The 20,576-nt window shown below is 39.5% G+C and overlaps 2 protein-coding genes across 5 annotated transcripts in view; one reads left to right on the top strand and one right to left on the bottom strand.

Moving 5' to 3' along the window:
* sgsm1a (small G protein signaling modulator 1a) overlaps positions 1-9,987 on the bottom strand; it is a 37,109-nt gene extending 27,122 nt beyond the window's left edge. For 2 of the 4 annotated variants that reach the window (XM_004544555.5, XM_004544556.5), the window contains exons 1-2: positions 9,898-9,987; positions 9,724-9,767 (exon numbers count right to left, since the gene is read on the bottom strand). In XM_004544555.5, the coding sequence (XP_004544612.3) occupies positions 9,724-9,767; positions 9,898-9,916 (63 nt within the window). In that variant the 5' untranslated portion in view covers positions 9,917-9,987. The remainder of the gene's footprint in view (positions 1-9,723; positions 9,768-9,897) is intronic. The other 2 variants (XM_004544557.5, XM_076890841.1) reach the window with 1 other exon arrangement.
* Positions 9,988-13,242: 3,255 nt separating this feature from the next.
* slc6a4b (solute carrier family 6 member 4b) lies at positions 13,243-20,052 on the top strand. Its single transcript, XM_004544554.3, has 13 exons — positions 13,243-13,454; positions 13,913-14,047; positions 14,141-14,360; positions 14,504-14,642; positions 14,774-14,908; positions 15,847-15,950; positions 16,794-16,921; positions 17,030-17,142; positions 17,302-17,433; positions 17,638-17,737; positions 17,857-17,957; positions 18,472-18,639; positions 18,736-20,052. The coding sequence occupies exons 1-13, from the start codon at positions 13,253-13,255 to the stop codon at positions 18,814-18,816; spliced, it is 1,758 nt and encodes a 585-aa protein (XP_004544611.1). The 5' UTR covers positions 13,243-13,252; the 3' UTR covers positions 18,817-20,052.
* Positions 20,053-20,576: the final 524 nt, after the last annotated feature.

Raw genomic sequence — 20,576 nt, 5'->3', positions numbered from 1 at the left:
CTGAGAGTCAGTGCGGATTCAGATCAAGCAGATCACCATCATCGGCACTATTAGATTCAATAGAATACATCACAAATTCCATAGACAAAAAGCAATATGTGGCTGGGTTATTCATAGACTTGACAAAGGCATTTGACACTATAGATCATGATATATTAATAAGAAAACTGGAACGTTATGGTGTCAGAGGGGTAGTTTTAGATTGGGTCCGGAGTTATTTAAGTGACAGAAAGCAGTTTGTGAAAATAAATGGTGGTTGCTCCTTATGTATGGACATTGCTTGTGGTGTACCCCAAGGGTCAGTTTTGGGTCCAAAATTCTTCAACTTGTACATTAACGACATCTGTAAAGTGTCCAAAGTATTAAAAATGGTTCTCTTTGCTGACGATACAAACATTTTTTGCTCTGGTGATGATCTGCAGAATTTATTGGAGGATATGACTAATGAAATAAGTAAAGTGAAGTTCTGGCTTGATAAAAACAAATTATCATTAAATTTGAATAAATCTAAACTGATGTTATTTGGAAATAGTAGTTTAAATACAAATGCAAAGATTCAAATAAATGGTGTTGATATTGAAAGAGTCAGTGAAAATAAATTTCTGGGGGTAATAATAGATGAAAAACTTAACTGGAGAGCTCACGTAAGATATATTCATTCCAAAGTATCACGAAGCATTGCAGTACTAAACAAGGCAAAACAGGTATTCGACAGAACATCACTTCATATTCTCTACTGTTCACTGGTTTCACCATACTTAAGCTATTGTGCAGAGGTCTGGGGCAATAACTATAAAACCAAATTACATTCACTTTTTACTCTTCAAAAGAAAGCAATTCGAATCATCCACAATGCAGGTTATAGGGAACATACAAACTCACTATTTTTGCAGTCTGAAATATTGAAAATTGACGATATAGTGAAATTCCAAACAGCACAAATTCTATTCAAAGCAAAAAATAAAGAACTGCCAGGTAATATTCAGAGTATGTTTTTTTTGAAAGAAGGAAGTTATAATTTAAGGGGTTTTTGTAACTTGGAAAAGGCTTTTGTGTTTCTGTTCATGGAGTGAAACTATGGAACAAACTGAATATGGAATTAAAGCAATGTCCAAACATAAAACTGTTCAAAAAGAGTTATAAAAATATTATCTTCTCGATCTATAAAGAAAAGGAAAATATTTAAATTAAGTGAATGTCTCTATTTAAAAACAAACAAACAAACAAAAAATTCATGATGTGATATTATAGTATATAGTATATCAGAAATCTGTTCACTATTTTTATTACAAATTATATCAGTAAGGAAGCTGACTAAATATTCACTGATAATTTATGGCAAAGGGGTGGGATTAAATAAGTGTATACTTCTTCCCACTCCCTTTCAACATGTAAATTAATCAGAATGGTTTTTTGTATGTAATTTGTATAGTATTTTTTTTCTCTCTTATTTCTTTTCTAAATGTACTTGTATATTGTTCACATGTTGAAATAAATTACCAATCAATCAATCAATCAATCAAGCACAATGACCAAGCACAATGCAATTATTCAGATCATGTGGTGAACTCAAACACTGATGTTGGACAAGAAGGCCTAACTCGTAATCTCTGCTTTAATTCATCCCAGAGGTGTTCTTTTGGGTTGGACTCTGTGCAGGCCAGTCAAGTTCTTCCACACCAAGCTCCCTTATACATGTCTTTGTGGACCTTGCTTTGTGCACATGTGCAGTCGTGTTGGAACATCCCCAAAACCGTTCCCACAAAGTTCCACAAACATGAAATTGTCCAAAAATGTCTTGGTATGCTGAAACATTACGAGTTCCTTTAACTAGAACTAAAGGACTGAGCCAAACTCCTGAAAAACAACCCATAATCCCACTCTGCATTGTGCTTGGTGATGCAAGGCTCAGATGCAGCTGCTTGGTCATGCAAACCCATTCCATGAAGCTCTCTACACACTTCTCTTGAGCTAATTGGAAGGCCACATGAAGTTTGGAGGTCTGTAGCGATTGACTCTGCAGAAAGCTGGCAACCCCTGGGCACTATGCACCTCAGCATCCACTGACCCCGCTCTGTGATGTTACGTGGCCTTCTACTTCATGGCTGAGTTGCTGTCATTCCCAGTCACTGTCACTTTGTTATAATACCACTAACAGTTGACTGTGGAATATTTAGTAGCGAGGACTGGACTTGTTGCAGAGGTGGCATCCTATCACAATACCATGTTGGAATTCACTGACCTCCTGAGAGCGTCCCATTCTTTCACAAATGTTTGTAGAAGCAGTCTGCATGCCTAGGTGTTTGATTCTATACACCTGTGGCCATGGAAGTGATTTGAACAGCTGAATTCAATGATTTGGATGGGTGAGTGAATACTTTTGGCAATATAGAGTACAACACTGCATTTCCTACCCCTATTTTTAAGACGGAGACTACAGGCACGAAAATGTAACAGATGCACAAACACTGCTAAGAAAATCTGCCAACTGAGCTCTCACTGTTTATGCAAGATGACAAATTAAATCCACAAATCTTTTTTTTTTCTAAATACTTGGACGACAAATGAACCCAGAAGCCTGGAATAAAAAAAAAGCAAAACAACTCACTAATTAGACAGCAGTCATTACTCAAACTTTGACTGTTCGCATCAGTAGCATTGTTTTCTTTAGCATCAACAGAAATGATTCACACTGCCGACACGCCAGAGAAAGTGGCAGTCACTGTGATGCACACCAGCTCCGTTAATGATTATATAAAAGCCTGCGTTCACGCAAACACACACACAAACGCTTAAAACACAGAGGGCTTTTATATGCACCAATTTTTTTTCTCAGTGCATCTGACACACAGAAAACTGACTGATAACTTGAGGAAGCACCCTCCTCATCTCTCTCGTCTGGGCTACAGATCAGGCCTCTGAGGAATTTATATGGTAAAACGTCTAAGCACAGACAACCTACAGGTTTCTATGGAGACGTCACGAGTCTCACAGTGGATCACTTCCGCCAAAAGGACGCGCAAACATTCATTCATCTCTGAAATAAGAGGCTGAATGCGGCTCTCCGACAGCCACTATTAATATCTAGATGCGCCGTGCTGTCGTCATCTTGTTACTCTGGCATCAATAAAGCAGAAATACCACCCAGACTTTACTTTTTAAAGCAACCATATGTGCTACAATATCACCCAAGAAACAATATATTCTCACTGAGATTTAAGAAAAAACTGAAAATTTAGAGAAAAAAATGATTCATTTCATCAGCAAAGCACGATGAGTCTGCTTGAAGGCAACAGCATGAGTGATAAAGGATCTTTTGAGTATTCCAATTAACTCCTCCAAGAGCAGAGAAAGGAAATAAGAGGGAGAGAGAAAGCTCCTTGCATTAAAATCTCCATCCTACATTATTCATAATCACTAAGTCTAATGCTGAATGAAGGGAGCGCACAATGAAAAAAATAATTACTGTTATTCATGTTAATCTACGGCACATGGAGCTGCAGTTCTCTTATAAAGAGGTCCAGCTGAATCACGATTCCATTATGTGAATTACAGCTTAATACCGAATGAAAAGAGTGATCAGCTGTAAAAATGGCAGAGAATGTGATGCCACCATAAAGGTCAATATAACCAAAAGACAGCCCAAAACAGTTCCAAGGTACTCTAACCACAGGGTGGCTTTTCTAAAACGTCTTTCTGATGACGGCACCTTTACGAGGACGCTGTGGGATTTTGAAGCGCTGATTGTACAGTGTCAATATTCAGCCTTGACATGAAATAATTTTACACGACGTATCATTCGAGGTCGAGACAGGACAGCTTTAGAGGAAGCAGGGCCCTCCATTCACATAACATGGTCCAGTTTGTGCAGATTTGCCTCAACTGCCATACTAAACAGCATGAAGTACTGTAGTTCAGTTTGATTATAAGCAGTGTAGCAGCAGTGCACCTCAGCAAAGCCAGGTAATCCTATCCTATCGATTTAAAAGTGTCACTAGGGCTACTTTCAAAAAAAGAAAGGAAGATTTGGGATGTTGTGCAAAATGTAAATAAAAACAGAATGCACATTTCCAAATGTCATGAACTGACATTTTTTTCACAGAAGAACATGGAAAACATCAAATCTTTAAACTGAGACATTTTACTATTTCATATGTAATATTTGCTCATTTTGAATTGTTGTCTCTCTCCGGGTACTCCGGCCTCCTCCCACAATCCAAACACAGGCAGTTAATGGGGTTAGGTGAACTGGTGATTCAAAATTGCCCATAGGTGTGAATGTGAGTTGACTGGTTTTTTGTTTCTCTGTGTTAGCCCTGCGACAGACTGACAACCTGTCCAGGATGTAAACCACCTCTCGCCCTATGGCCGCTGGGACAGCCGCCAGCCTCCCCGTGACTCTGAATTGGCTAAACAGAAGAAAATGGATGGATGGATGTTGTCCCATTCTTGAATGACATAGCATTCTAACTGCTCAGCTGTCCTGGGCCTTCTTTGTTATATTTTTCCTTTCATGATGCATCAAATGTCTTCAAGTGGTTAAAGGTCAGGATTGTATGGAGTGCAGGAAGCAATGCTGCTGTAACAGCTGCTATGTGTGGTTTAGCATTGTCTCGGTGAAATGTGGATGGCCTTGCCTGGAAAAAAAAAGTCATCTGGATGGAGGCATATATTCCTTTAATAAGTCACTTTTATACACCTTTCAGCATTGATGGTGCATTTTCCAGATATGCAAACTGCCAATTTCAGAAGCGCTAATGCACCCACATACCATCAGAGACGCAGGCTTTTGAACTGAGAGCTGAAAATAAATCGGATGGTCCATAAAGATTTTTACATTTTGACTTCTCTGACCACAGACGAGTTTTCCAGTTTGCCTTAGTCTGTTTTTTATGAGCTTTGTCCCAGAGAAGATGGCAGCATTATTATGGATTATGCTTATATACGACTTCTTCTTTGCGTCACAGAGCTGTAACCTGCATTTGTGGATGGCACGGTGAACTGTGCTCACAGACAGTGATTTCTGTAAGTGTTCCTGAGCCCCTGCAGTGACTTCCACAACAGAAATGTTCTGTTGTGGTGGTTAATGTGGTGCTGCCAGACAGCCAGAAAATCACGTGCATCCAATATTGCTTTTCATCATTGTCCCTTGCACACAGAGAGTTCTCCAGATTTTCCGATCTGTTGATGATTTTATGTATCGTATACGATGGGATATAAAGAGTCTTCACAATGTTACATTGAGGAAAATTATTCTGAAAGTTTTCCACAATTTCTTTTTGAAGATTCATGAGCGTTACCGCTCTAAAATGCTCTTTTTATATCCAATCATCTTCCTGACCTACTGTCAGTCAAACTAATTAGTTGCAATTACCACTTACGTTTCCAGCTTTTCGTTGCCCCTGTAAAATTTTTATTTTATATTTTTTCATGAGAAAGTTTTTTTTTTTTTTTGTAAATATAACATAGATATCTTTTCTATGTTCTACTGAAAATAATCAGATTTGCAGGTCATTACATTTTACACAGCATCCTAACTTTTTTTGGAATTGAGATGCTAGTTTTTAATGAAACAATCTCAGAAATATTAGTTTCTAATACAATAATAATATCTGATGTTTTCCCTGCATTTGTCCCTGCAAAATGAATGCATCAGCCCTGGATTAGTGCTGTAGCCACTCCATAATCTGCTTTGTATCTAGTAGCTGCTCACTACTGAGTCAGAGTCTCCGTCTTGCAACGTCTGTGAAGAACTGGTTCTTGTACAAATCCCTGAGACCAGGAGTATACGCACAAGCAATCAACACAACATGATGAAATTCACAGACCTCCACTGTGTTTGCTGCACAAACAGTTAAAGTGAAAAATCTCTATAAACAGTCAATCTCTCAGTCTATTCAGTTTGACTACCTGCAAAAGTTCTCACTTTGATTCATTTGCTTTTTTTGTCCTCAAAATGTAATTAAGCCAAGGCCAAAGCTCTATTTAGCAATTTCAAAGAAAGTACTCCGGATGTGCATAAATATTTACTAGATTCTTCCCTTGACCGCGCTCTACCTCTCCACCTAGTTTTATGAAATTCCGCTTGGTAGTTTTTGTGCAATCTCGTTTATAGACAGGAGGAACTCAAGACCCAACAGTAAAAAATTAAACAGGAAACTAAATGACACAGCTCTTCAGTTTCTCTCCCTCTCTCTATTGCCCCTTCTCTCCTTTAGCAAACACAGGTGTGTATTTCTGTTTGTGTGCATGTGCACGTGCACACGTGATTTTCAAGAAGGCGGAGGGAGCAGCACGATCAGAGCGAAATGCAGCCAGACAGAGTGGGGCTCTGTATCAAAGCTGAGGCAAATAAGATTTCTTATTTAAAACAATTTTGCACCAGAAGGCAATTCAGCTGTCACAGACATCCTGCGCTCTCTGGATAATGGCCCACATCCAGGTATATTTGAGCAGACTGATGGCACAAAACCAGCTGGGCAAGGAGAGTGTGAGAACACACAGCATAGAGTCACCATATGGCACGGCCCACACTGAGTAATAAAAACCATAAACTGATGTGAAAATGGCACAGACAACAACAACAACGTCTATCTTTCCTTTCAGGGACTGAAGAAGTAGATACAGCTTTTTCAAAAATGTTATCAACAGATTTAATAGATGTAGCAAAAAAAGAAAAACCCTAAAAACCTCTGAATAAGTTTCCACTATCTCTGATTTTGGCCACTCTTCAGCTGAAAAATGTTGAAGGATGTCTCAATTTAGCTTTTATTAGACTCCTCTAAAGCCATCAGTTTCTCCTGATTGAGACATTCCTTAGTGGATTTCTATTGGGACCAGAATCTTTATCCTGCTGAAAGCTCCATTTCTGGCTCAGGTTCAGTTTTTGGATAGACTGACCCAGAACTCTGTGATATGACGCTGAATTCATAGTTGACTAAATGACTGTAGGCTGCATGAAACAAACCCAAACTATAACATTTCCATTTCCAATCAAAGTTGGAATGAGGACCTTCTCCTAAAAGATGTTTTTGTTGTGAACCAAACATATCTGCTGGGTACTTGGGCTTCCTCCCTCCATCCAGAAACAAGCATGTTGGGTTAACTGGTGATTCTAAATGGCTTTTGGCTGTGATCTAGATAAAGTGCTTTAAGTGGTTTGAATGGTGGGTGAAACTAGAAAAGCGCTACATAAGTACAACACATTACATTATTGATATTGTGGCCAATAAAACGTATGTGTATATATTTCCGTTCCTAATGATCTGGTCTTTGGTTGCTTTGTAAAACAGTAGCTTAGCTTTGATGCTATTTTTGGACAGCAAAGGCTTTTCCTGACAAAATTCCACACAGGCTACATTTCTGATTGCTCTGATTGTAGATATATGGAGTTTGACACCAGGCTCTGTAAGACTGTCAGCACGTCATGCAAAGACATTTTGGGTTTCTGAGGCTTCTTTTTGCATCTAATGTCCTGCCTGTGGGCTAAATTTGCTGGAGGGCAAAGTGAAATGTTTAACATCTAATAGTTTTCCTTGCAAATAATTCAGATATCTTTTTAAATCACTTGCCACACTCTTAGACATTCATCGGCACAGAGAACCTCAGATGTCAAAGATTTTAAAAGGACCTCCTTTACAAGCTTCCGATCACTGCCAGGATCAGTGATGCTTTTTTAATTATGAAAATGTTTTAAAGAATGTAAATTGTATGTGTCATTTGTTTGCCCATCAGCTCAGTGTGTATCCTGATCGAATATGGTAAAAAAAAGAAAGTAACACTTTCCACTCTTCTTTTTTCTTTTCAGATTCTTACATCATTAAAAATGCTGATCTTCATTAAAAAGCTGTCTGAGAATAAAGTCGCTGCTACGCTAACAAAGAGCCCCAGTGAAAGAATCTTTGAGAGGCCTTATGCACACAGAGAGCATATTTAATCATGGGAAGGGTCTGCTCTCCACAGATAAACACTGGAGAAGCAGAGGAAAACAAATCAGGCCACCGCCTCTACACTCTTCCTTTCACAACATTCAGGATGTGATGATTTAAAGGAATAAAGCCCAGTAGAGCATGAGGTAATTAGAGAGGAAAGTTAAAAAAAACATAAACACTTTTATCAAATGAAGGTTGAAAATGTCTCCATGCAACAATCAAACAGCTGTTACTGTCCCTCTTCATCTGAATATTCTTTTAGAGACCAAAACCAACAAGACTCGGAGGGTTTGGGTTATATTAGAAAGGCGTGGATGACACTGAGAAAACCTACCCTGTACAAACAAAGGGCAACAAAAACGCTTGACTGTAAAGTATACACCACTACAGGACAATGGAAACACAATAAGGTAACACACAGCAGTCTGCTAACAGACATGCACCTGTCATCTATCTCCAATACACTGGATGTGCTTTCGTTTTAGATTTCAGCTGTCAGAATGTTATCGCTCTACTGTGAATATTTCAACGTGTCTCTGTTATGATAAATCAACTTCCTGTTGGGGAGTTTTAGTTTCCTGCCAGTCCCATGTTTGGGTGGACGCAATTACGACCCCAGAAGCTTGCTGCTGATTTAAATAAGGTTGCTATGTGTGAAAGAAAGGGTGTTATTACTTTAAGGAAGCTGCTGAGATTTAATACATGTTTTAAAAAAAGGAGCAAAGTGGGGGAAAAAATGGTGCCACTCTTGTTTACCTTCAGCATCTATATGAAAGGAGGCTCTTCACAAAGGCACGGCCCATCAGTTTGGACATCTCACAACATGTTCACTTCCATCATGCTTCCACCATCAAGGCAAAGGTTTAGCCAACATGCCAATAGATACTATCTATTTTCAACCATTCCCCTCCATGACTGGTGACATGTAGGACATTTGGCTCTCGGACTTTAGAATTTCACCTGCAGTTTACTTTAATACTTACTGAGCTGAATGTAGTGTGCCTGCTTATCTTAAAGACTGTATAGGGGAGTGTTGGCGGCACAATCACCTCGACCGTTCATCATAATCTAATGAAACTCTATAACCTTACTAAGGCATTCATTTTGTGGAACAAAGGGCTTAACACTATGAACCATAAAAACATTAGCTAATCTAATAACACCTTCCTCCAAACAGATGCTCCTGCAGGTCGAGCTTTGCATCCCCGCACCAGCCTCATTAACACAGGCTTTATGTAACAGTCTAAACAGTCATTATCATGTCAGTGACATGTATGGAAGCTTTCATATACACAAAACTCATTACACACACACACACACACACACACACACACAGTTTGAGTCTAGAATCACCAAATGGTTTGGCAGAAGGCTGATGGTTTGCTGTGCCATAAACACAACAAACACTGGCTAAAGACAATCTGCTTCCTTCGTGCTGCTTCTCCACCCAAATAATTAGTGAGGTGCAGCACTACATCATTCATGCTGAGAACAGACCTTAACAAATTAACCAACCATAAACTGTTACTGGACTTTAATAACTATTATTAGTATTCTACTTTTTCTCCCTTACTATCAGCTTGTTTCCTGGTGTTTTTCTGGCTGAGGTACAGATGAGCACCACAGGCACACATCTGTAATCATCACCAGGAAACAGCTGACACGGTGCCAGCCAGTGTTTGTTAGGGATCACCTGGCAAGCCTCTTCGAGCACAGGCTGAACTGCAGAGCTTCATACGAACCAACATGTTTGTTTTTCCGACTCGATAACTGCTGAGCTGAAAACACCCACCTCCTTTTTGACGGTGCGCAGCAGCCGCTGACGGGTCTCTGCCTCTGAAACACAAATAAAATAAACCAAACAGCGCATCTTTACTTTCTGACACGACTCAACTTTCTCCGCGTTCCCAAACAGAGCCAAATGTTACTTAAATAAATTAAAATTAAAATGTTCTTTTGCTCCCACCTGCCATGATTGTTGCCATGGATCCTGTCTCCTGTCTGAACGCAGCACCCTCCCATCAGCTGCTTGTACAATGTGGATCACGACTCCACCTCCTCCGAGCACACGCCTCTTAAAGACACGCTGCGCTCCCTCCGGGAACGGGTCAGAACCAGGGGAGAGAAATAAATGTTCACCGAAAGACAGCTTTCTAGCCTTAAAATCGGAGTGGACTATATTATTTACGGATACAACCCGTATGGATACAACGTATTACAAACGCTCTTTAGTTACAAGAAATCTTAGCGACAATCTGACTCAAGGATAGTAAAAATAATTTGGTTTAACTGAGATTTTGGATGAAATCTATTACTGAAATTAAAACATGACTAAAACACATCAGAGCTTCGTTTTTGCGTAAATTTATCAGATGGGGAAATCTTTTGTCCTTACGCCATCTTGTGGTCAAAATGTAGAAGAACGGTTAAATTAAGATGCCAAACAAAACAAAACTAAAATTAAATTAAATTCTGGGTAAAATTATTATATAAAAATCAGTTATTAACATAATAAACAAATAAAAAAAATAAAATTCATTGATTAACCGTAACTACTAAAATAATAAGTAAATAACTAACTAAATTAATGAATAAAATAAAAACAAAAGGCGCAAAAGAGAATAAAAAGAAATAAAATAAAATATATATGAAGATCCATTCTTCCCCTCATCTGTTCTACTGTAACACTCTACTGCATGTCAAACCAGATATGACTCTTCATTATTTTTCTGTAAAATTAAAAATAAAAAAAGCTTGAAAAACCGCGTCATTCTGCAACAGAAAATCCCCACAAAGAGTTATAACTCACACTGTCCAGAAGATGGCGACTGTGTAATATATATTTATACCCAGTGATTAGAAGAAAAATAACCAGCAGGTCCACGTGGATCACCATTTTTCACCTTTTATTTAAATTTTGCACTTACTTTATTTTTTTCTCATAGCATCCAACTCAGAACACATTAGAGAAACCTGCAATGTGAGTTGGAGAACCACAGTAGACTTGAGTGAACTATAGAGTGGGAGATCTTAAGGCCATGAGTCCAGCCACGCCTGGAGGACTGAGCTGTCAGGTGAATCAGGTGGTGAAAGGATGGAGTGATAACACAAGATGACAGACTGAGGGGACTGAGGGATGCAGGGTTGGGCCCCTTTCTCCCCCCACGTTGTTTTTCCTCACAAGCATCCTCTTTAACCCAGGATTCCCCGGCTGGGGTGACTCACACCTTTAGTTAATGTGAGGTAATAGGATGTCGTGTTAAGTGTCATAACAGGACTTCTGCCTGAGTAAACGGCACAGCACACCAAACTCCTCACCAGCTATCCTCTGCCTAATTAGCAATGTTTGTCTTTAGACCACAGCTCAACGCACACAAACATCAACACTCCACATTTATTTGCAGCCTTTTAGCGTAATGCTGTTCTGTATAGGAAGAAAAATGTATTTAAAAAAATGGACAGGTTCCTATGAATCACAACAAGGTGCAAGTGGACAGATCAAATAACAAATAACAGGGGTTGCAGTAAAACTTGATTTAAATACATTTTGATATAAATATACAAAACAGATGAAAAAGGTTAAATTTAGGGACTTTGTTATTTTCTAAATGACAACAACTCAAAGGATTTTTAAACCACACCAACACCAGCTTTAGAAATAACAATGCTGTGTCATACAGGCCTCTTTGCCTGTCAGCAGAGCCTCTGGCAGAAGCCAACATGCACATGTCGATGCGTGATTAGAGTCGACGTGCTCTAACAGACACTAGGGCATGTGAGGGAGGCTCCTGTCAGTCTGATGCTCTTCTGCACATGTATGCCAATGCAGATTGACAGGTTTGTATGTCTGAGAAGGCCAGTAATGTATGGTTTGTTGCTATGTTATTGGCCCTCAGGGGCCCCTACACCTCGGCTGGATAACCACAGCCTTTCCCTCCCAGCTTTTCTCCATCCTAGCTCTGACAATAATATTATCACTTGTATTATAACTTTCTCTGCCTCTCCCTCTCTGTCTATTACCCGGAGAGGTGCTAACTTGAAGGGGAAATAATCTATATTCTTCTTTGCTTCTCCTTTGATGTCCATTTAGCAGGAAAGGGCCAAAACAACAGTTATTAAACAATCCTTCTGCACAGCACGTTGCCCCAGCTTCAGGTGGGGAAGCTGGGCAGTAAACCATGTGACACCAGGCCAGACAGTGCGGCTGCAACTTGGTTCTTAAGTGACAATTTTATGATATTACTGGATGTCTCCTGTCCTATCCTGTGTCATATCCATTTCCCAAAGTAACTTCATTTGATGCACTCTCTCCGCTCACAGACCTACATGACCATGGCTCTCTGACTATCCAGTTAGTAGCCTTTTCAAACTACTCAGTGCTAAAAGCGGTAGATTTGATTACAAATTCATTTTATTAGGTTTCCCTAATCAGTGCAGTTAAGCTACTGTGATTCTATTTTGCTGTCTTCACCAAACTATATGATGCCACAGGACCAGCAAACCAAGATGGTCCAAGGTGCCGTTTATGGCTTTCTGTATTAAATCTGTGGAAGTTCAAACTGACCGATTGCACACTAGTTAAAATTACTGTTACACTGTGTCAGAAGCCTGTTGTTTGATTTAATCTTTCACTCATGTTTCAGGACAGTCCTGAAACATGAGTGAAAGATTAAATCAAACAACATCTTATACCTGGTATAAGATGTTGAAATCAATTTTCCTTGGCCTTTTTTTGCAAAAATAAAGACACTGATATCCCCAGAAAATGAGGATCATAATGTACCAATTCATCCAAATTCAGTCTTTATATTCTAAAGTTTGAGTTTCAGGCGGCAACAAATTCTAATTCATATTGATAAAAAGAGAAAATATGAGGTTGCAGAGTTTTGAATTTCGATGGTGTGACGTGCAAGAGATGACTTACACAGCGAAACTTCAACATTCACTTTACTGCACATCATGATGCGTTCAGGGGAAAGGAGTTTAAAAAAAATGTGAGTAAAGCTGCAATCCCATCAGTCTTTGCTGCTGGTGAAATTCAACCGTGTTCAAAAACAGGCCTCTCGCCTTTAAAGTGAGTTATCGCATTGATCAACTCTAGCATCGTCGCTTTAGAGTCTGTAAATCATCCTGGACGTTTTAGTTGAAAGACGGTTAAAAAGTGAGGGTATGATTTCTACTGACAGGTATCCCCAAGTGTAGCACCAACAACTCCTCCCACTCGACCCTGTCATCATCACAGGAGAAGCATCCTCCTCTCTGAGGAGCTGTTCCTCTGCCTGACTTTTCACAGTCCGGTGCCCCGACAGGACTCAGCGGTCATGGCCGGCAGTCTGACCCACCACAGCTCCCCGAACCCCGGCTATAGCACCAACAACGCGGTCCCGGTGCCGGTCATCACGCAGACGGAGTCCCGAGACAAATGGAGCAAAAAGATGGATTTTCTCCTGTCTGTGATTGGCTTTGCTGTGGACCTTGGGAATGTTTGGAGGTTTCCGTACATATGTTATCAAAACGGTGGCGGTAAGTAGGCTAAAGGTTTAAAAGCAGGTCGATCTATAAGTTAGGATGTGCGGACTTTGTTTGTAAAACTTGTTCTGTCCTCAAATGATTTTGATCTCACAGTTTCTGCTCGAAAAAGATGACAGCAGAAACTGTCCATGGTGCTGAAGAGAGCATCCATCCGTTAGAAACTCAATTAAAAAGTCTTTGAAATGCATTTGGTCTTTGTTTATAATTTCAAAAAATAAAAGAGCTTAACAAGTTCATATTAAGATAAGATTTTTAGGTCAGGGGACAAAAACTAGGAAAAGAATCACAGGACTATGTGGGCAATTCTTTCTTTGCCTGCTCTAACAAGTGGGTCAGTTTCACTTAAATCATGCAGATTCACTCTTTAAGCTGGGATGGGAACCAAAATCAGGTTTAAGTTAGTGTTTTTGTCATTTACAAATGTCCTCAGATGTCATCTCTCCATGCAGGTGCTTTCCTTATTCCCTACATTTTGATGGCCATCTTTGGTGGTGTTCCGCTCTTCTACATGGAGCTGGCACTGGGACAGTTTCACAGAACTGGAGCCATATCAATATGGAAACACATCTGTCCCATTTTCAAAGGTGAGGCCTGAGCTGCTCGACAGATCATGTGCGGACAAAACACATTTTTTATTTGCAGCTACAAAGCTCTTTTCATTTCCTGGTGTGTTTCAGGTATAGGATACGCCATCTGCATCATCGCTCTGTATGTGTCCTTCTACTACAACACCATCATCGCCTGGGCCCTCTTCTACTTCTATTCCTCGTTCTCCAGCATCCTGCCTTGGACTAACTGCGACAATGTGTGGAACACCCCCGACTGCACCAACTATTTTGGCATGGACAACATCACCTGGACAAATGCCTCCAGGTCTCCGGCAGAGGAATTTTACACGTAAGTGCATGTAAGTGTGAGTAGCAAAAACCACATAGGTACACGGCTGTGCGGGAATCCTTGACACAGTCAAGCTGGTGGTTTTGTTTGGGAAATATGATCTTGTTGCTGAAAACGTGATGTTCCATGTTTTGTTTCAACAGGAGGAATGTTCTTGAGATCCACAAGTCATCTGGGCTGAGAGATGTTGGTGGGGTTCGCTGGCAGCTGATGCTTTGCCTTTTTCTCATTTTCACCATAGTGTACTTCAGCCTGTGGAAGGGCGTGAAGACTTCAGGGAAGGTAGTTTTTTGCTGTCGCTTTACTGCCACAACAATGGATGTTCTTTGCTTGAATCACAGATTTTATCTTAGATTTCTGGTTCTCTTACACCTTTGTTTCCAACTCTGATATATCGCCTTCCTCTGCACCAGGTAGTGTGGGTGACCGCCACATTGCCCTATATTGTGCTTTTTATCCTGCTCATTCGAGGCGCCACTCTGCCAGGAGCCTGGAGAGGTGTGGTGTTTTATCTCAAACCACAGTGGGGAAAGCTGCTGGAGACCAGTGTGAGTTGAAGCTGGGGGACCAGCTGGTTTGTTATAAATTATATAATTATTTAAAGTTAAAAACAAACAAACAAATGCTGTTAATTTAAACGATCCATAAAACCCTTGTTCTACGAGAATACGTTTTCAGTTACCTGTAGTCTCATTTGACATGTGTAAAAATTAAGTAAATAAAAGAATAATTTATTTTCACCGATGTGAGAAGAATCAATGCAGCCACTTTTTAGAGCAGCATTTTATCTATAGCAGGGTCATTTTTTTGCTAATATGAAAAAAGTGCTTATAACCTCTTAGAACTTTCACACTTAGCAGGTCCTGGTGAAATGACTCAAATAAGTTGATATTCTTGATAATTTTAACCAACACTGAGGAGAAATCCCGATGCATATTTAACTTGTTAAAATGATGACACTCAGACATGCAGCACAGCTGGATCTTCCAAATATTCATTTAATTCTACCCACTAGTCCCCTGAGAATCAGCCTGTATTTCTTTTCTATCTATCGCGCCTTCTCATCTTCCTTCTTAGCTCGCTGCTGTTGTTTGCAAAACATGTGTGAGTGCTTTGGTTAGAAGAGAATATGGATGAGATGAAATGAGATGCATAAATAAGCCACAGAGCAGGATAATAAGATGCATAATTGGTTTAGATTTTCTGCCATTAACAAAAGCCTCCCTTTCTGTCTCCCTCCCCGATATCCAACGCTGTCCTCTTCTTTTTAATGCCGAATGCGAGCTGCTCTTCAGATCTCCCTGCATACAGCTGTGTACCCACTGTACCACTGACACAACCAATCTCTGCTTGGCAAAATAAAATAAAATAAAAAAAAAACAAGAAAAATTAGATGGTGTTTAATCAGTGACAATTTATTTTAATACTCTTAAATACCATAATAATCTACAGCATCCCAGAGCATTTTTGCCTCTGTGTTTTGTAGGTGTGGGTGGACGCTGCTGCTCAGATATTCTTTTCTCTGGGCCCAGGGTTCGGGGTCCTCTTGGCTCTTTCAAGCTACAACTCTTTCACAAACAACTGCTATCGGTAAGACCCCTCAGTGCCTGCTGACATATGAGACACTGAGTTATTGTCTGAAACTGTGGTTGTGGCTTAAATAGTAAAGACTGATGCTCTGGGTGAAATGCTGAAACCATTGCACGAGTGAAAACACATCTCCTTTTGAGCGTTGTGTTTGATTTTAACGACAAGCTTTGGAAACATTATCCCCGTAACGCCTAGTGTGTCACATTTGATACACTATTTGATACTATTTGAGTTTTTGAGACTTCTGCGCTGACGGTGTGATTTTCTTTTACCTCATAAAAAAATGTGATAAATTGCACGATACAATTTTAAGCAATAAATTTCCAAAATAAAAAAATAAACCAATTTTTTAAAAAGCTGAACATAGTGTGATACAAATTAAAACTCAAATATGTTTTTTGTATTTTAATTTCTCTTTTGTTTAACAAGAAAAAGTTAAAATGATTGGGAAAGAAATGTTTGAGAAAATATGTCATGTAAGATGCATACAATACAATGTATATACGTTTCCATGATCTCTTGATAAACAAATAAAAAAATAAAATAAAAAAAACTCAAATATGCAAATTCTAGTTTTAATTTCTCCATGTGTAATTAATGTATTCTTTATTATCTGTTAATTGTAAGTTATTTATTCTATACTTTATAAGCAAACAGTATCTTGTCGGCTTGTTGGGTGTGTGTGAGCTAAGTGTCTCAGAAAAAGTTTTAAGAAATTTGTAAAGAAAACCAGGCGAAATGCTGAAAATGTCATTTCTGCCTCCGTCTGCAAACAGACCTGTTGTTTAAGAAAGTATTTTTCTATAAGTAAGTTCAATGACTGCGCTGCTTCCTCCTCGGCAGCGACGCCATCGTGACCAGCTTGGTAAACTGTCTGACCAGCTTTGTGTCGGGCTTCGTCATCTTTACGGTGCTGGGCTACATGGCAGAGATGAGGCAAGTGGAGGTTGAGGATGTAGCCAGAGACAAAGGTCAGCAGGCAAAACAGTAAAACATTGTTTTTAAATAAAATGTATTGTAACTATTATAATTACAGATACTCACTCCCATCTGTTCATGTTCATTTCTGTGCTTTTAAGGACCGAGCCTACTCTTCATCACCTACCCAGAGGCCATTGCAAACATGATGGGCTCGACCTTTTTCGCGATCATCTTTTTTGTGATGATGATCACACTGGGACTGGACAGCACGGTACGAGATGAGAAACCTGGAAGTATTCAGTGCATGATGATTACTACCACAGATTCAAATTCATAAATTCAGTCCAATATTTCTTATTTCATGAACTTCAAACATCCTTACACTTCTCTACATGTTTCTAATGATAACAGCTGTCTCTGTGTGCTTCAGTTTGGAGGGCTGGAGGCGATCATCACTGCTGTGTTGGATGAATATCCAGATCAGTTCTATCACAGACGGGAACTTTTTGTTCTGTGCTTGGTGGTTGTCTGTTTTTTAGGCTCTCTGAGCACCCTTACCAATGTAAGTTACTCGTGTTTTATATCCTCATCAAACCCGAGAGAGCAAAAAGCATCGCCTCAATATTTTAAAACAATTACCTTCAATTATAATTAATGCTCTGGATACATTGTAGCAAATTGGAGTAGTGCTATCTACTGTCTGCTGCTCAAATGAGGGGAAATGAGTGCTGACTGATGATCAATGATTGTAAAATCTTACTGGCAGGGTGGTGCCTACGTGGTGAAGCTGCTGGAGGAGTTTGGAGTTGGAAGCTCAATTATTGCAGTGGGTTTCCTTGAGGCTATTGCAGTTTCCTGGTTCTATGGTAAAAAAAAAAAAAAAAAGGAAAAAAAAGAAGAAATCTATTGACTAGTTTTCTGTTTCTTTTATCACCAGTATAAATTGGTGACCTATAAGGGATTGTATTATTTTTGCTGATTTCAGGAATCCATCGATTTAGCAATGACGTTCAGGCTATGCTTGGGAAAGCCCCGGGACTGTTCTGGAAAGTGTGCTGGGTTGCTATCAGTCCTGCGTTTCTGGCGGTGAGAGATACTCTGAACACCCAAAGGTTCAGTCGTAACGTCAGCGGTTATGCTGTATAAAAACGACAAGATCTTTTAGTTATCTTCACTCATTGTAAATACTTTAACACATAGTTCTTTGGGTCAAATGAGCATCATCCAGTTAAGCCACTCAGAGATCAGTGAGCTGTAGCAGACAAGGACATGAGAGAAAGCTCATTGCAGGATCAAAAGACAGCTTCAGCAGTGGCCTTTAAAGTTGAAGAGAGCAGACAGTTCAGTGCCCCCTCTGTAGATTAAATTCTTCTCTTTGTGAAGTAGCTTCCTTAAATATTTTCTAGCATGCACACAGACATATGCTGTTTGATACCCTAATCTCTTATTTGCATCCACCTATAAGGTTGTTGTCCTGATGACATTTTAGAATTAGAAATCTACACCAATAAGACTTCTTTTACATATTTTTAAATAATGGACTCAGTACAGGTCATATATTAACATATATGGAAATGCTGCGTATCCCATATCTTCTCAGTATATCATTGTGAGCTCCCTGCTGAAAGCACCACCCCTCGCACTGTTTGATTACAAGTACCCGGACTGGAGCATCATAGTCGGGTACATCGTTGGCTTATCATCCTTCATTTGGGTCCCAATCTACATGGTCTACAAGCTGGTGTGGACCCCTGGTTCCCTCAAACAGGTCGGTGGATGCGTGCAAAGTCCTGAAACTGTTTCTGATGCATTTTCTTCTAATCTAACCTCTGCTTCGTTTGCACGCGTCCCTTGTTTTCCACAGAGATTGGCCGTGTGTCTGAGGCCCGAGAGGACAATACCAGACATCCACGCTGAGAACCTCAACATGGCCACTGTACCATAGAGAGATAAACATCTCTGTGTGCTTTTAGATTGCCATTAAAACCACAGTTGTAGGTTTGTTTATGGCTGAACCTAAACATGATCTAACATTATGACTGATTACCAGTTAATGGTGTTGAACTCTCACTGCGTATGTACACTCTGTATAAAGGTAAATGCTGCTAAATTTTTAATTTTGAGAGGATTTGAGATACTCATATCTCTGCCCTATGTGTGTGTGTGTGTTTGTGTGAGAGAGAGAAACAGAAACGATAGAGAGAGAGCGATTCAGACCTGCGTCACCAGGATAGTTTAGAGTTTTCTCGTTTTGCTTTCTTGTGGTTGTACAAGTTAAGTGGTAAAATCTGTGGTCTCTTTTCATCTTATAAAGATAGATGATGCCAAGGAACATGGGAATATTTGCATGGGAACATTTCTATATTTTATGTACGTTGTTGCTTTGCATGCTCAGCTTTACTAACAGTGGGATCATCAGTGTTGCAGTTGTAGCAGCAGTGAGGCTATCATAGTTAATCTCGGTTGAGTGAGTCATTTCGTGTTATTTACAACCAAAACCTGAGGTAAATAACAAAAGAGTGTATTACAGTGTATTTGATGTATTTTGTATTTAGACAGTAGGTCTGTAATACAGTGCTTGCATAGGATTTTAAAGGCAGCAGCTTGAAGAAGTAAAAGTTGAAAAAGTTGTTTTTTTCCCTACTAGTGTTTGCAGTGGAGGTAAGTGAGACTCTCAGACAAAGACCGTGTTAAAAGTGTAATCTTCTTATCATAACTGTGAGTGTATGTTTCACAGTTAAAGTAGACACTAATACAATATGTAAAAGAATCTCATGATTATTTTAAATGAGACTGTTGAATATTTTCTGGTCTTTGTCTGATAGCTTCATTTAACTCCAGATAGCCTGTCTTGCCTTAATATGAATACATGCTATACTGTATTTGCAAAACTTGGAAAGGTTGTATTGATATCTATGGATTCTGTGCCTCTCCAGACAATATTTCCACTTTCTAATTTGAGACTGTTCAAATGTTTGTTTGCTTGTTTGTTTGTGTTTTGCATATAAATAGTAGCTCTGTTTTAGTGTTACCTTATCTGAAATGCTTTATCCTTTATTTACAATTAGGGAACGATGTGATGCCCGAGGTTGATGATTGTTCTGTGCTTTCTGTTCTCTTCGGTGTGGTTTCTGTAGACATGTGTGTGTAAATGAATTATAGCATAAATGGCGTATTTTATCGTTTGTACTCCTTTTCAATAGAACAGATTAAATGTGACAAAAGGAAGAAAAACACTGCATAAGATTTTTAAATTCCACTATTTATATCAAACACCCTGTGCTTTTCCTGAACTGTAATTTCCACATGATGATCTTCGTGTCTTTGTAATGGCTGTTGGCTGTCATTGTTCACCTCTATTAGATATTCTAATTAACAAGCTAATTTGCAACATCCACAATCCATCCACATACGGGCGAATAGAGCAGCTTAAACCTTCTGATCTCCTCAGGCCCTCACACTGACACAGACACACACACATGTACAATTTCCGCTAACGCTACCCTTCAGAGTTTTATCTGAGCACGGCTCCATCACGTCAAGGCTGACAGGTATGAAAATATACGAGAGTGGGAAGTGGTTTTGAAACATTTGATTCCCCAATGAGCTGCTGGGTGATGGACGTGCAGATCAAAGCCCTTTTGTGTCAGTGACTGCTATTGAAGTAGAGAACAGGCAAGCACAGGAGACACATAAAAGAGGCAA

This window comes from Maylandia zebra, linkage group LG12, assembly GCF_041146795.1.
Source record: "Maylandia zebra isolate NMK-2024a linkage group LG12, Mzebra_GT3a, whole genome shotgun sequence".
Taxonomy (NCBI): Eukaryota; Metazoa; Chordata; class Actinopteri; order Cichliformes; family Cichlidae; genus Maylandia; species Maylandia zebra.
The sequence above is the reverse complement of the archived record's forward strand: the minus strand, read 5'-3'. Positions and strand labels throughout refer to the sequence as shown.